General features: G+C 40.1%; 1 protein-coding gene across 1 annotated transcript in view; it reads left to right on the top strand.

The window, feature by feature from the left end:
* The window catches only part of LOC137500885 (brachyurin-like), a 168,495-nt gene that overhangs the window by 77,746 nt on the left and 75,395 nt on the right, over positions 1 to 15,354 (top strand). Inside the window, exons 3-4 of the mRNA XM_068227558.1 lie at positions 1,691 to 1,788; positions 1,890 to 2,019. Coding sequence (XP_068083659.1) covers positions 1,691 to 1,788; positions 1,890 to 2,019 — 228 coding nt within the window. The remainder of the gene's footprint in view (positions 1 to 1,690; positions 1,789 to 1,889; positions 2,020 to 15,354) is intronic.

Here is a 15,354-nt window from a genome sequence, read left to right as displayed (position 1 = left end):
TTTTTTTTTTTTTTTGCTAGGGGCTTTACGTTGCACCGACACAGATAGGTCTTATGGCGACGATGGGATGGGAAAGGCCTAGGAGTTGGAAGGAAGCGGCCGTGGCCTTAATTAAGGTACAGCCCCAGCATTTGCCTGGTGTGAAAATGGGAAACCACGGAAAACCATCTTCAGGGCTGCCGATAGTGGGATTCGAACCTACTATCTCCCGGATGCAAGCTCACAGCCGCGCACCTCTACGCGCACGGCCAACTCGCCCGGTGACTGTCAATATCCTCCATTGAAATGAATACATTCATCCCACAAAAAAATTAACTTTCATATTTAATTTTGGTTGTTGCACAGGTCACATGTGACATGACTACCTTGTAACCTATGAAATCTAGATTTAGAAATAATATTTACCTGACTGTCATCACTGCTACAATTTGGATTCAAATCCAAATTTGATTTGCTGCTCTTGGTAGCAATATGTGGAAAAAGGAACAGCATACGGTCATACCAAGTAAATGTTGGTTTGTATACTTCATTGCCACCCATTCCAGTGTGTAAACATTTCATAACCTTATTCCTGAAAACAAACAATTGAATGTAATCTACTACAGTAAACTTGCACATTTAAATAAGTCAGTCACGTTTTAATATATACTGAAGAGAAAAACCTGTTTATTGGTACACAGTAGGCTGTACATGAATAATTACTGCATTTAAATTTTGACAGGTTACCAAGTCAACAGTGAATGCATAAATAGAACTAGCTTTACTATGTGGCATATTATAAACTTCATATCAAATTTAAAGAAAAATCATTCAATCAATCTCAAATAATTACGATTGATCAAATTCAGTACTAACCTCTCATTAGTGAATTGAGTTCGAAGCCCGTTTATCTTCGCCTTCACATCAACCTGGCTTGTGTTCGGCCGAATTTGTGACACAATTTCGGCGATTGTGTTTTCTGCCTCTCTTCTTGCATTTCTGTTGTGGTAAAGTGGCGTTTTAACCTCGTACAAACAAGGATATTTCAGGTATTCGTCCAGTAAAACACTAACAGCTTCCTTAGTCCACCCGGAACCTGCCATTTTGTTTTTTTACAATCGAGCTTCGCAATCTTCTCACGACGTAGCGCCAGCATCATAATGTCAGCTTCGCTGATTGGTTCATTTCGTAAAATTAATTTTACGGAATAGAACATATCCTATTTTATGAGAAGTTTTATCCAAGGTTTTATAAAACTTGAATTTGACCGTGAGCAGCAAAAATTTATAAAATTCCATTCTTGTACAATAAATTTGACAGAAAATTTTACCGTGAGCAACAGGCATTAGTCTGTTTCTATACAAATTTACACCAGAATCGTTCTGATCACATGAACATTACTTATTCATTGAGAATTAAACTGAGAGCTAAATTATCTGGCTTGTCATCTGGCAACACAGATACCTAATTATATAGCCTGAGCAACGAGCATGCCCTCCGTGTAATTTTGTACCTGTTGGCACGTTTGCTTATGTAAGTCAAAAACCATGTAACTTCTGCCCCAATTGCCAGATGTCTAACGCATTTGTACAGTTATATCAAGCAAAGAAAAGTCTGTATTTAATGATACGTTCGCCATGTTTCGGAATTTTCATTTGGAAGACAATATAGTAGTACACTTGAGAGTAACAAACACGGTTTTTCGTTTCAGGTACGTCTTCGGAAATACAATTCGTCAATGTATTTGGCATGTGCCGGATCTCTTATCAGCGACCACTGGGTGCTAACAGCTGCACATTGCAGCGTTATGTACGTATATGCATTGGTTTTGTAAGTATAATATGAAATTACAGGTGTCATTATTATTATTAGGATAAAATTAACTCTGAAAAATTTGTTCAATATTTCAGGAAACCTGAAGACCTTTACATTCAGGTTTATCCTGCCAAGGGAGATGATGCCTACATTATATCTACGGACGTGATAGTTCATGAGGACTACAACCGTACTTCAGGATTGAATGACATCGGCCTTATCAGGGTGAGTACGAAATACAATAAGATTTCGATTATCAGCTCAATTACATTACGTTTAAACACAGGATGGTTCACAATGAAGGTGATTAACACCAGATAAGGTACGCGGGATGGCAAACTGATCATACTTCAAGCAGGGACCCATATCCAAAAATGCACGATTTAGGGCGATCACATTTGAAAAAATCAAGTATAGTGATGGACATGCGTTCCACATTTTAACATGAAACCTACACCCACACTGCCAGGGTATCACAATGCATTAAATTACAAAAGAGTTCGAAGTGACGACCTCCAACTTGGTTACAGAAACTACATCATTGGTGCAGAGAATGGTAAAATTCGTGATTGTTTGAGGTACTATCAAGGGTATGGTGTACAAGACTCCTGTTCCATCAAAGGACTACTTTATCGCAAGGATCCAAGTAGCAACTGATTACACAACTACACTACTTTGACCACGTACACTAATCTTTGCGCATCGATGAAGTCTCTGTAATCGAATCAGTTATTTTTAACACCCCTTAAGTCTCTTATTTATCATCATGTTAGTTGAGCCGTGAATTTTATTACCACCCCCACCCACTTTCAAAAACCTTGATGTATGTTGCTGTGCTAGTTAGCTTGTTTGATATCTATGGAATTATGCTTGCATCACGCCCGTTGCTGTGTTATAATAAATGTGTTCTCTCCCTGTTCCTAACTTATGGCGCCAGAGTAAGGAATTCTTTCCATCCTGGGGCGCCCTTCTCGCCCCTCCCCTTTTCTTTCTTTCTTTCTTTCTTGCCCCGCTCGCTTGGGCTTACCCCGTCCCGGTTCTCCGAGAGAGGGAGCGCGCTGATATAAATCTGGGTCAATCCCCTCCCGCCAAGACTGTTCGCCTCGCCGCCGGGCGGTGGGAACACTCACCTGCTGCACTTTGAGCAGATCGCTTGTCTTTCATCGAACCAAAGACCGTGTGGGGGCATGGGAGGTAAGATGTTTAACCTATTGTCTTGAGCATTGTTGCCTCTGGGTTGGTCCTTACTTTGTTAGTCCAGATCCTTGGCCCGCACCCCTTTGGGTCGTCCTGCCGGTAGATTGGCGGTACAAATTACTGAACCACACCCCTAAACACCAACACAGTGTTAGAAAATAGTTTTCCACACATAAAACTGCCTTGTGAAGTTCATCATCTTGAACACTTGCTGGATACAGAATAGTATTCTTGCTTTACAATTAATAATATAAGAGACCAATATTCTTGCTGCACATAAGAATAAAGAAGAGAGTCCTTGCCAGAATTATCCCAGGATATGGCAAGAAAAACACGTAGACTAAATTCAATGGAAGATGTCCCCAGCATTCGCCAGGGGAAAGGCGAGCCGCCAGGGCCGGCAAAACACATAGCTGGGATGCAACCCGAACAGACAATTGAGCTGCATGCACGGCACGCAGCCGCAAAACGAAGCCTACAGTAGTAGACTGCCTCAGAGCCTAATTAAGCAAGAGGGGCGCTGGAAACCACAATTCTTCTGAACTAGGTAGCCATAAGACACGGCGGCCGGAGTCAATGATCGCCAAGAATCGCAGACATGAGGGGCCCTTCCCATGGAGCAGCGGGCATAGGTGATTACTCCAGTCCACTGTAAAATAAAGTACAAGGCCAGCAAAGGTGTGGAAAAAATCCATCCACAGGTGCAGAATACAGGAGGCCAAGGCAGTGCAGTTAACCGGACCGGGGGCATGGGAGCAGTACGGGTGTGATAGGACTCCAGGAGGACTTACATTAAAAAATGCATCCAGATTTTAAAAAACTTAAACTAATTAAGGGGAAGGTACATCCCCAATCGAGAATTAAATTGAGTCAAAACCCCCCAGATAACCAGGTTAAAGCCTCATACCACATGAAATCAAGGTACCCGTAGCCGAGACAGACTGCCACACAGCAGCACAGAAGGAAAACTCTAAGCAGGCTTAACCTGCGAAAGATGAACTCGGAAGGTTCTCTCCGTCTTGGGATCCTTTACGAACAAGGTGACCGGCGTCAAGAAATCAATAATTTCATATGGTCCGCGGAATCGAGGAGCGAATTTCCCGGAAGGCACAAAATTCTTAACAAAAATATTATCTCCAATCGCGAGATCGGTAGGACGGCGTTCCTTATAGTAACGCTCTCCCTTCTTATATGACACCTTAAGGTTTTCCTTGGCCTTATGCCAAATGGCCCTGATGTTAAAGGGGCCAATCCTTTCTGGTAATAGCTCATTAATGTTCCAAAGATTACTGAACGTAGAGTTGGGAACGAAAGGAAACATGAGAGATACAGGAGAAAACTGATGTGCTTCATGTACAGTGGAGCTGAATGCGAAAGCAAGCCATGGCAACGAAGTGCCCCACCTCAGAACATCGTCATAATGGAAAGCGATGAGTGCGGACCGCAAATTACGGTTGACTCTCTCCGCATAAAACGGTTGAGGGTAATACGGAGACATTGTAACATGGGTAATGGACAGACTAAAGCAAATTTTCTTAAATAAATTTGATGTGAACGCCCTAGCATTATCGGAAACCACGTACTGTCTAGGACCAAAGGATAAAAATATAGTTTTTAAACACCTTATAATGGTTTCTGTCGTGGCTAACTTCGTCGGAAAAACAAGAAAAACGAGTAAAGCCATCGACACAAACGAAGACGAATCTATTGCCGTCCGTCCTTCATTTGGGGAGGACACCAACATAATCGGTAAAATGACGTTGCATGGGTTGCGTAGCCTGGGTAGAAGACAACAGACCAACACGAGTATTAAGGGAAGGCTTGCTTATGCTACAAATTTTACATGCCTTCACCAATTCACGGACTTCAGCATCAACCCCCTTCCAAATGAAGTTTTCTCGAATCTTTTCCCTGGTCTTAAACACTCCCTGATGACCAGCCAAAGGATTTTCATGGAAATATTTCAATATCATAGGTACTAATACCGATGGTACAACCACCTTCATTTTGTGATCATGGCGGGAGAGACAACAAAGAACACCATTCCTTAATACATATGGATTAACAATCTTGTCTTCATTCAACTGCTGAACAATAGGCCCTAAGATGGGATCTTCCACTTGGAATTTAGCAAGATCATGGTATAATGACGGGGCATCAGACAAGATCGCTCCAGCAAGGGGTAATGGATTTAGGGACTCAGGGTCTGAAGAGTCGTCATCCTCAAAGGCTGACCAGAGAATATGCGGCTGAGAGAATCGGCCACAACATTGTCCCAGCCTCGAATGTGCCCAACATCGAAGTGAAACGCCGAGATTCTTATGGCCCACCGAGCTAGACGGCCTGTTTTTCTAGGCCTGTCCAAGACTCAGCTTAACGCTTGGTTATATGTTTCAAGTTCGAATTTTACTGGTTCTAAATACATTCGAAACCTCTCCAAGGCAAACAACACAACCAAATCCTCTAATACATAGACTGAGTATTTACTATCGAGGGGAGACAAGGGCCTGGAAGCGTAAGCAACAGGGCGTCTGCCAAATTGGAATCCTGCAGTAGGATAGCCGCAACCGAAGAAGATGGAGCGTCGGTCTGAACAATGAAGGTTTTTGAGAAATCGGGCATCGCAAGTACCGGAGCATTAGATATTGCCAATTTCAGATCATCAAAGGCAGCTTGTTGGGAAGTACCCCATTCAAACTTAACCCCTTTACGACGAAGGGCGTTAAGAGGCCTAGCACGCTTAGCAAAGTTAGGAATAAACTTACGGAAAAATTTGACCATTCCGACGAAACGGGCGACACCTTTAACGTCCTGCGGGGGTCTGAACTCACGAATGGCTCGGGTGCGAGACTGGTCGACTGAAAATCCATTTGATGACACTATATGTCCTAAAAAGGACATCTGTGGCTTCGCAAAAGATACCTTAGACAATTTAACCGTCAGTCCAGCGTTACGTAGTCGCGACAACACTTCGCTTAGGTGGTCAAGGTGGTCCTCAAAAGTTTCCGAATAAATTACAACGTCGTCAAGGTAATGATAAAGATAACTGAACTTAAAATCTGAAAACAATTGATCCAGAAGCCTAGTGAGGACAGCAGAGCCTGTGGAAATGACAAAGGGCAGACGACAGATTTCATAGAGATTCCAATCGGTAGCGAAGGCTGTCAAATGACGGAAGTTCTCTGCCAAAGGCATTTGATAACAGACCTGGTTTAAATCCAGAACGGTAAAATATCTAGCCTTTCCGAACCATGAGAAACAAGAATGCAAGTCTGGGAGCGGAACAGATTGCAATATCACCTTCCTATTTAATGCCCTATAATCCAAAACCGGACGGTAACCTCCCTGGCGCTTAGGCACGAGAATATGGGGGAGGAGTAAGCTGAAGTAGAAGGTCGAATTATTCCCTCAGCCAACATTTTATTGATTATCACCTTCAATGCTTGCATTTTTTGGGGAGAAAGGCGGTAGGGCGAACTCCTAACAGGAATCTAATCCGTGACCCCTTTCTTGTACTCCAACAAGTTAGTCATCACCAATTTCTCAGTAAAAAACTCAGGAAAGGCATCACACAACTCCCTAGTGCGCTCGGCCTGGTCCTCAGGCAAATGGCTAAGATCGGAGACCATTTCGTCCTGAGGGGGCACCACGGCAAAAGAGGAAATAGAGTGAGAACGCAATACAGGACTTTTAACAGAACGACAAAATTTTAACCAGCAGGACCCTTCGTGCATATCCAAAACCCCTGAGTAAGCCAAAAAATCTGATCCAAGAATTATAGGAGACGGCAAATCTTTGGCCACAAACAAAGGGAATTTCCACGAAAAATTAGCAACACGAATCTTACACTTCACAACTCCCAAAACTTCAACTCTAGAAGACTTAGCAGCCACGCAGGAAAAGGAAACCGGGTGGATGACGGGAAATTTGCACACAGATTTATGCAAAGAAAACCACCTCTCGTTTAAAAAGGAAGCGACACTTCCAGTATCTAAGAGTGCCGACACCGGTTCATTATTAATTTCGGCCTTGACAAATGGGGTCACACCCTTAATCTCGGTCGTTATCTGCAAACACTCGGCAGGGCAGGATGATAAACGTCCACCTGAAGACATACAATCCTTTTGACTAGGCGACGGCAAATTAATGAGCCCGTCCCTGGCCTTTTCCCGGTCTAGTCAGCTACTATTCGACCTTTGCGTACAATACCTTGCCACATGACCAGGGGTCCCACACCGAAAACATACAACATTCGAAACCCTAGGCGGTATCTCGGTACTCGAACCACGGCTAGGCCCTTTTGTCTGTAAAGATCGAGAAGAGCACTTATTACGAAAATGATCAGAAGCGCCGCAGCCAAAACACCTTTCTAACCGAGTGGGTTTGCGAGTAACCGAACGCTCAGTAACACCCCGATCAGAAGAAGGAATATCAGCAACGCGAAGTGAATCGGCATGACGAATGCCCTCCGCAGAGACAACCATGGCTTCCAGCACGGCAAAGTTACGAGGCTGAGCCACAAATCACAAGCAAGAACGACACGATGGAACAATCCCTTCCACGATAGTAGAAACCACCTGCTCCTCCGTATAATGAAGTGCGAAAACCCCGGCATAAAATTTAATGTCAGAAATTAATTCTGATAAAGTCTCGTTTAAACGTTGCATTCTAAAATAGAATGGTTGCACAAAAGAATTAAGAGCACTAGAGGGGATGAAGTGAGTTAGTAAATGTGCGCGAAACTGATGTAACGACAATTGTTCAGATATTGCATTAATTATCTTATCAGGAAGAACTCCAACTGTATGCGGATAAACAACCTGTAAAATTTGTACATGAGTCAAACCGAATACTCGAGCGTGATCCAAGAATTCGACAAAGAAACGAGAAACACAACCACATCACTCGCTGAATTCACAGAATAGCGAGGGCTGCCTTTCAGCATGCTATTCAAGGGATGAGGAACACTCGAAAAGGGTGAAACTTGCGAAAACAAGGTTGGCTGTTGAATCATAGACTGAAGTTTTGAAGGAACATTTAAAGAGAAGAAATGCGTTTCGAGGAAAGCTCGTTGTCTGTCAGATCCAAGGTCAGGAATAGGTTGGTTTAACTCGCCTACTACCGGCGCAGTGGCAGGTAGCACAGGCTTCGTTTTGATAGACGGGCCAGCTAGCCAAGCCTCAACTTTCTCTAAAAGTTTAGAGGATTTGTCCTTTAAATCCTGAACCTGATTCAACACCTCCTTCTTTAATTCTAATGACAGCAAATCTTCCACACGATGAACGTATTGCATCAAACGACCCTGTACACTTTTAAGTTGAGGGGGCGAAGATACGTCGCTCTCCAAGAAATCCATCACTAAGGCGATATCGGAGAGATTAGCCTCGACAAGGGATACGGAACTCACGACCTCGCTTTCGGTATAACAGGGCGCTGAAACAGTCCTATGTAAATTGTTCCTTAACCAAATTCCATCGGCCTTAACCGTACCTTTTGATTCTATATTACGTACTGGCAAGATACCCGTGCTTCGGTACGGTATTATACTGAAAATTATAATTGAATGCTTATTGTTTTAGATATGTAATCCGCCGAAATTCGCGATCTGGCTCGTTTTCTAATAGATTACGGCAATTTTCCTCCCATTTTTCAATCTTTCTTTCCAGCAATCGATTTCGTACTTCCCGGGCTAGGTCCAGGTATTCCACCCGGTCAGTTGGGTCCCTAAATCTTTGCCATCTTTTCCTATAATCATTTTTAATATGGACCAAATCCTTCAGGAGATACGGCTTGGTGTCGTCTTGGGTGCCTTGGCGGTACTGAACCCGCGGCCAGACTACATTCTTAGTCATTACCCATCCAGGTTCTGGTCCCCGCAGCAAGATGCAAGACCGCTACTTGGCGGTATATTACATCTCCTGCCATTGTCATTGTTGACAATGTTACCAGCACCATTGTCGCAACCTTATCAAAAGAAATGCACCAAACAACAACGAAAACAAAACACAATACTTACCATAAGGGCAGTAGCGCCAAATACGAAGCGTGGAGGGCAAAATAGGGAGTGAAAAGGGCTGGATCTTACGTTAACATTTGACAGGTTGGCAGGTCAACATTGTTAACTACTAAATGACAGATGAAATAAAATTGTAAATAAGATGTTTACTTAAAGAAAAAACAATTCATAGCATTTATAGTTAAATAAATACTTTCTTTCTTTTAAAAAAATAAAGGGTAAATAACTTTCTTTCAAAACACTTAACATTTAAATAAATGAACAGAATTCATTAAAACTTACAGTAAGAGATTCCTACTTTCAAAACTTTAATAATTAAAGAAGCAATAAGGTAAATAAATTATTATTATATTACTAAATTGTACTAACTCAGACCAGTAGCAGAATTATAATACAGAAGAGGATTACAATCTTATATGCCTTTTGTAAAAATATTATTTTTAATTTTAATATTAGACTTTAAACTTTAAGGTATACCTTTGTAAATTAATTACTGGCCATAGATAATTAACTTGTTGCAACCAGGATTCAATCTTCCTTTTGTCAATCACTAGGCAATACACACCATACACACGAACCCGAAATATGTGGCAAGCAGAACCAAAATTACAAAATAAATTAAAGAAACGAACCAAAAGTTAATAACTAGGAACCAGAAAAATATTCCCCAAATTCATACAATATTACAAGGGGAGGAAAAAAATTATGTTCCACAATGTAAACAGAACAACAACACACGCTAAAGGTCCACTAGCAACTCACGACCCAAGCTATTAAATTTTTTTAATAATAGGCAAAGCCTGCCAAAATCTTTAGCGTTCGCCAGATAATAAATATTTAGGCTAGTGACGTAACAAAGCAAGAAGAAAACAAAACTACGTAAGAAGAAGGAATGTGAGCGTTAATCACCTCGAAGTTCATGAACCGGGCAAAGAAATTTCAGATTTCTACAACCGAGGAGTACTGACATGACTAATAATAATAATAACAATAAAATTATAATTACATGTATCATGAGATTAAATTCATAGAAAGTGGCATTTCCTATAAGGAATCATTTTACAAAAGACCAAGATGGTCGTTATTAAATTAACTACGAGGTGGCCTTGGAACCACGACAATCAGCACATGAGATAAGACCGAACGCGGGAGGCATCGGCAAAAAAAAAAGGGATTACATAGCAACAAGACACAATTTGGAAAATCACACGAAATCAGATACAATCAGAGTACGCATTTCAAAATCAGAGAAAACAGACAGTGAGAGAAACACACCGTGCAATAATAATAATAATAATAATAATAATAATAATAATAATAATAATAATAATAATAATAATAATAATAATAATAATAACAATACGAACAACAAAAACAATACGCACACCGTATATGGAGCAGAAAACCAAAAACGTACAACAATCTCAATAACAGCAAGGTAGGAATGACATAATGCTCATATGCTCACCGGGAGTTTCCAATTCGCCTCGTAATTAAATTTACATATCACTTTTACATGAGAATTTTATCAATAGTGATTTAAATTTTTCAGTCGGCTATTAAATTTCCAAATACCGGGTATAGAGTTCAGATTCAATTCACACTACATTGGCGATAACTCGAGGTAGGCCTAAAATTAAATAACAGTGACAACGTTGGTTCGTAAACGGACAAGATAATGTTTTTGAAAATTCCAAGACGACGGTTGTAAACAATGTCTCCTCCAAGTAATCCACTGAAGTTGACGTTGCTCCAAAATAATTTTTGAATAAATATTACTTACATGCTGGTGGTTTTGTATCCAAATTAGTGTAATCCTTTATCACAAACTTACACCAGAAACATGTTTTCACAGGTAATCTGCCTGCCTTGGCACGCAGGCCCACACTCAACACTCACATAGTAGAATTTAAAGAATCAGTAAAATACCAAATCACTATCACTAGAGGAACATAAGATAGAAAACGTATTTAGGCATATTGCCTACTGTATCTCCCGCCTAACCGGGAGTATCCAGCTCCATTTCGTTACTTTTCAAAGTCTTTTAAGGAACAAGGCTAATGGCGTCCATCTCACAGCTCGCTCAGAACAAGACTCCTCGCTCGCTAGTTGACGAGACAGAAAAACAACTGCAGAGCGCTCCGTTCAAGAGAGACAGTACGCATGCTCAAGTCAAGGATTAGCTTATGGGCCAATAAGGAAAATCAAAATTATTGACGTAATAATGGATTTTAAATGCATTTTAAATAGCCACAGTACCGGCACATAAATTAACGGCAATTCAACAATGGCCGAGAATTGCAGATAAAATCCCACACACAAATACATATGTTCAGCAAATGAGGGTATCGTAAATTATTGTCTCAATTATTATTATTATTATTATTATTATTATTATTATTATTATTATTATTATTATTATTATTATTATTATTATTATTATTATTATTATTATTATTATTATTATTGTAGATGTTCTGGTCCCCGCAGCAAGATGCAAGACCGCTACTTGGCGGTATATTACATCTCCTGCCATTGTCATTGTTGACAAGGTGACCAGCACCACTGTCGCGCGTAGGCAGTGTGCGGGATTTCTGGCGATACGTGCATTATTGACCATATTATAGAGGTGAACAACTTGACGGTCAATCTCATTCCTATCGTTTATTTCAAATGTGTTTAAATTTTTATTTATATGTCAGGAGAATCTACTGTAATCTAAGAACGTTCTTCGAAGGAAAAGATGGCTGTTGAAAACAAACCCAGGAAAGATTAAAAACGATCGGTTTATGATCAGCATAAGTATATCGAAAATATACAGCCTGTTTCCAGTCATTCGACAGGGTCAGGAATGGAATGAATAAAACCCCATCTAGTGGTGACAGTAGGAACTGTACCGGCTGCCGAAGCATTCCTCTAGGGCAATGATCGATGAATGACAAATGAAATGAAATATTGGACAGTGTTGCGAAAATGAATGATGACAGCGAAAACCGGAGTATCCGGAGAAAAACCTGTCCCGCCTCCGTTTTGTCCAGCACGAATGTCACATGGAGTGACCGGGATTTGAACAATGGAACCCAGCTGTGAGAGACCGGCGCTCTGCCGCCTGAGCAACGGAGGCTCCTTATAAGTACATTATGAACAGTAAAATCAATTGGTCTCACCTCCTTTTACACCCCACCGCCGTTAAGTTTATTTACCCCCCCCCCCCCCCAAAAAAATGAAAGAAGGCGCGTTTCTTTATGTTTAAAGGAGATTACAAACACAAATGTTCACGTCTATTACCTTCAGTTTTGAGATATAAATATCCCCATAAAAATAATTAACTTTTTTCACTTCCTATCACACTCCCCCCCCCCCCCAAGTGAATTTTCCGACAAAAAATACTTGTTTCTTTAATAGTAAAGGATCTTCTAAATACCAATTATCACGACTCTAACTACTTCAGTTTTCGATTTATGTATCCTCATGAATGGAATTCAACTCCTTTTCTCTACCGCCCCCAAGATGGTTTCCCCCCAAAACGCGTTTTTCTTTGTTTTTAAAGGAGATACAAATACCAATTTTTATGTCTGTAACAACTTTAGTTTTTATTAGATGTATGTATTCTCATATAATTCAATTAATTTTTCAATTCTTTCACCACCACCCCCACCCCCCGGCCTCGCTCATTGGATTTTCCGAGAATACGTGTTTCTTTACTTTTAAAGCAGATTCCAAATATCGAATTTCACATCTGTATCACCATTTTTGAGATATCAGTAGCCTAATTAAAAGAATTCAACACCATTTTCAGTCATGTTTATCCCCCCCCCCCCTCCACCCAAGTGGTATTTCAGAAAACTAAAAATACACGTTTATTTATTTTTAATAGAGATGAAAAATACCATTTTTCACTTCTGTAACATGTTAAGTTTTTTTAGATATACTGTAGAAATTCTCATTTTTAAATTTCACCCCTTTTTAGTTCCCCTTAAGTGGAGTTTCCAAAAACATATCACCTATGTTTCTTTACATTTATAGGAGATTCCAAATACCCACGTTTTACGTCTGTAACATTTTACGTTTCTAAGATATTCTGTAGATATAGTCTTTCAAAAAATTCACCCCGATTTGTCACTCCTGTTTAACCGCCATTAATTGGATTTTCTAAAAACCAAAAATACGTGTGTTTCTTAATTTTTAAAGGAGATCCCATACACAAATTTTCAGTTCTGTAATATCTTCAGTTTCTGAGATATATGTATCCTCATTAAAGGCATTCAATCCATTATTCACCCTTTTACACTCATCCTATTAGGATTTACAGAAAACAAAAAATACGTGTTCCTTAATTATTAAAGGCTATTCTAAATACCAATTTTTACGTATGTAAACCTTTAGAGTTTTAAGATGTAGACACACTCACTTTAAAAATTCACCCCCCATAATTTGGATTTTCCAAAAAAAAAAAAAACACTGTTTCTTTATTTTTAAATTAGATCCCAAATACCAATTTTCAGGTCTGTAATATCTTCAGGTTCTGAAATATAAGTAGCCTCATCAAAGGCATTCAACCCCATTTTTCACCCTTTTCCACCCTTCCTATTAGGATTATCCGAAAACAAAAAGTACGCGTTTCTTTATTTTTAAAGGAGATTCTAAATAGCAATTTTTACATCTATAAACTTTCAAAGTTTTGAGATATAGATACACTAATTTTAAAAATTCACCCCCCTTTCACCCTCCCATTATTTGGATTTTCCTAAAACAAAAAATACCTGTTTCTTTATTTTAAAAAATGATCAAAATTACCAATTTTCAGGACTGTAATATCTTCAGTTTCTGAGATATAAGTACCGGTATCCTGATTAAAGGCATTCAACCAATTTTTCACCCTTTTTCACCCCTCCTATTGGGATTTCCGAAAACAAAAAAATACATGTTTCCTTATTTTTAAACAAGATTTTAAATACCAATTTTTACATCTGTAAACTTTTAAAGTTTTGAGATATAGGTACACTCATTTTAAAATTTCACCCCCCCCCTTTTCACCCCCTTAGCGAAGGAATATACGAAAATCCTCTCTTAGCGAGCACCTACATCTTAATATGAACGTATCCCCAAAATTTCATTTTTCTTATGTCCAGTAGTTTTGGCTCGGCGATGATGAATCAGTCAGTCAGTCAGTCAGTCAGTCAGTCAGTCAGTCAGTCAGTCAGCCACCAGGACAAGTTATTTTGTATATATAGATTGTTAGCTCATATAGCAGCTCCTCCTACCGCAAGGCCCCCGGATAAACGATGTCTCGAGTAGCCATAGTTTAAATGATACAAGATACAAGGCAGAATTAAGAAATACCGAGACAAGAGAGGTCCCAGGGCTCAAATTTCGCAAGTAACTTAAGAAAAGCCCAGATCGAACCACGCTCTACCAGTAATGTGTACCGTAATTCTACCGGCAGGACGACCCAAATGGGTGTGGGACAAGGATCTGGACTAACAAAGTAAGGACCAACCCAGAGGCAACAATGCTCAAGACAATAGGTTAAACAACCTGAATAGAACATTTCTTTTACAAATTAATAACAACGAACAGGTTTGGAAACGCTTGAGAATTAACATGTTTACGTAGAGGGCTTTGACCCGTTTTCATTATTCACCTGTAAGGGGGGACCAGCCCCTTATAAAACAGCAATATAATTCTCTCCTCCTACAAGAGGACTAACATCAACGTAAACTATTTGGCTTGGTATCCGATAATATTCGAACAATAACACTACTGGGCTGATATCTAGCTCACAAATCTTCTCAAATAAATAATACGCCGTCTAAACGTCAATATAAGGTTGACAACCCATTTAGGTACAATTGCAAACGAAACACATCGGTTCTGAAACTGCACGCCCAGAACATTCTGGCACTTTACATATCATTCCCTTGAGCCACTTCTAAAGCTCCTACCGTGACTACAAGCCAAATCATCGATAACGAAGGCTCAAATGCCCACCAATAGCTAATGATAGCTTTAAAACCAACATAGGATTTAAAAGAAAGTACACTTAGTTTCAAAGTACGGTTTACATTGATAACTTAAGACCAAGCTTGCTGATATCAACACACAAACCAAAGATGCCAGATACATGACTTTATATTAGCATTTCTTAGTTCGTCCCATCATCCTACCAACATTTTGGAAACCTGAACATCTTACCTCCCATGCCCCCACACATCTGTGCTTCGATGAAAGATAAGCGATCTGCTCAAAGTGCAGCAGGTGAGTGTTCCCACCGCCCAGCGAGGCGAACAGTCTCTGCGGGAGGGGAATGACCCAGGTTTACGTCAACGCGCTCCAAGGACCATACA

The sequence above is a fragment of the Anabrus simplex genome, chromosome 1, assembly GCF_040414725.1.
Source record: "Anabrus simplex isolate iqAnaSimp1 chromosome 1, ASM4041472v1, whole genome shotgun sequence".
In the NCBI taxonomy this organism is placed as follows: domain Eukaryota; kingdom Metazoa; phylum Arthropoda; class Insecta; order Orthoptera; family Tettigoniidae; genus Anabrus; species Anabrus simplex.
Note: the sequence above shows the minus strand (reverse complement) of the source record. Positions and strands in the feature narration are given on the sequence as shown.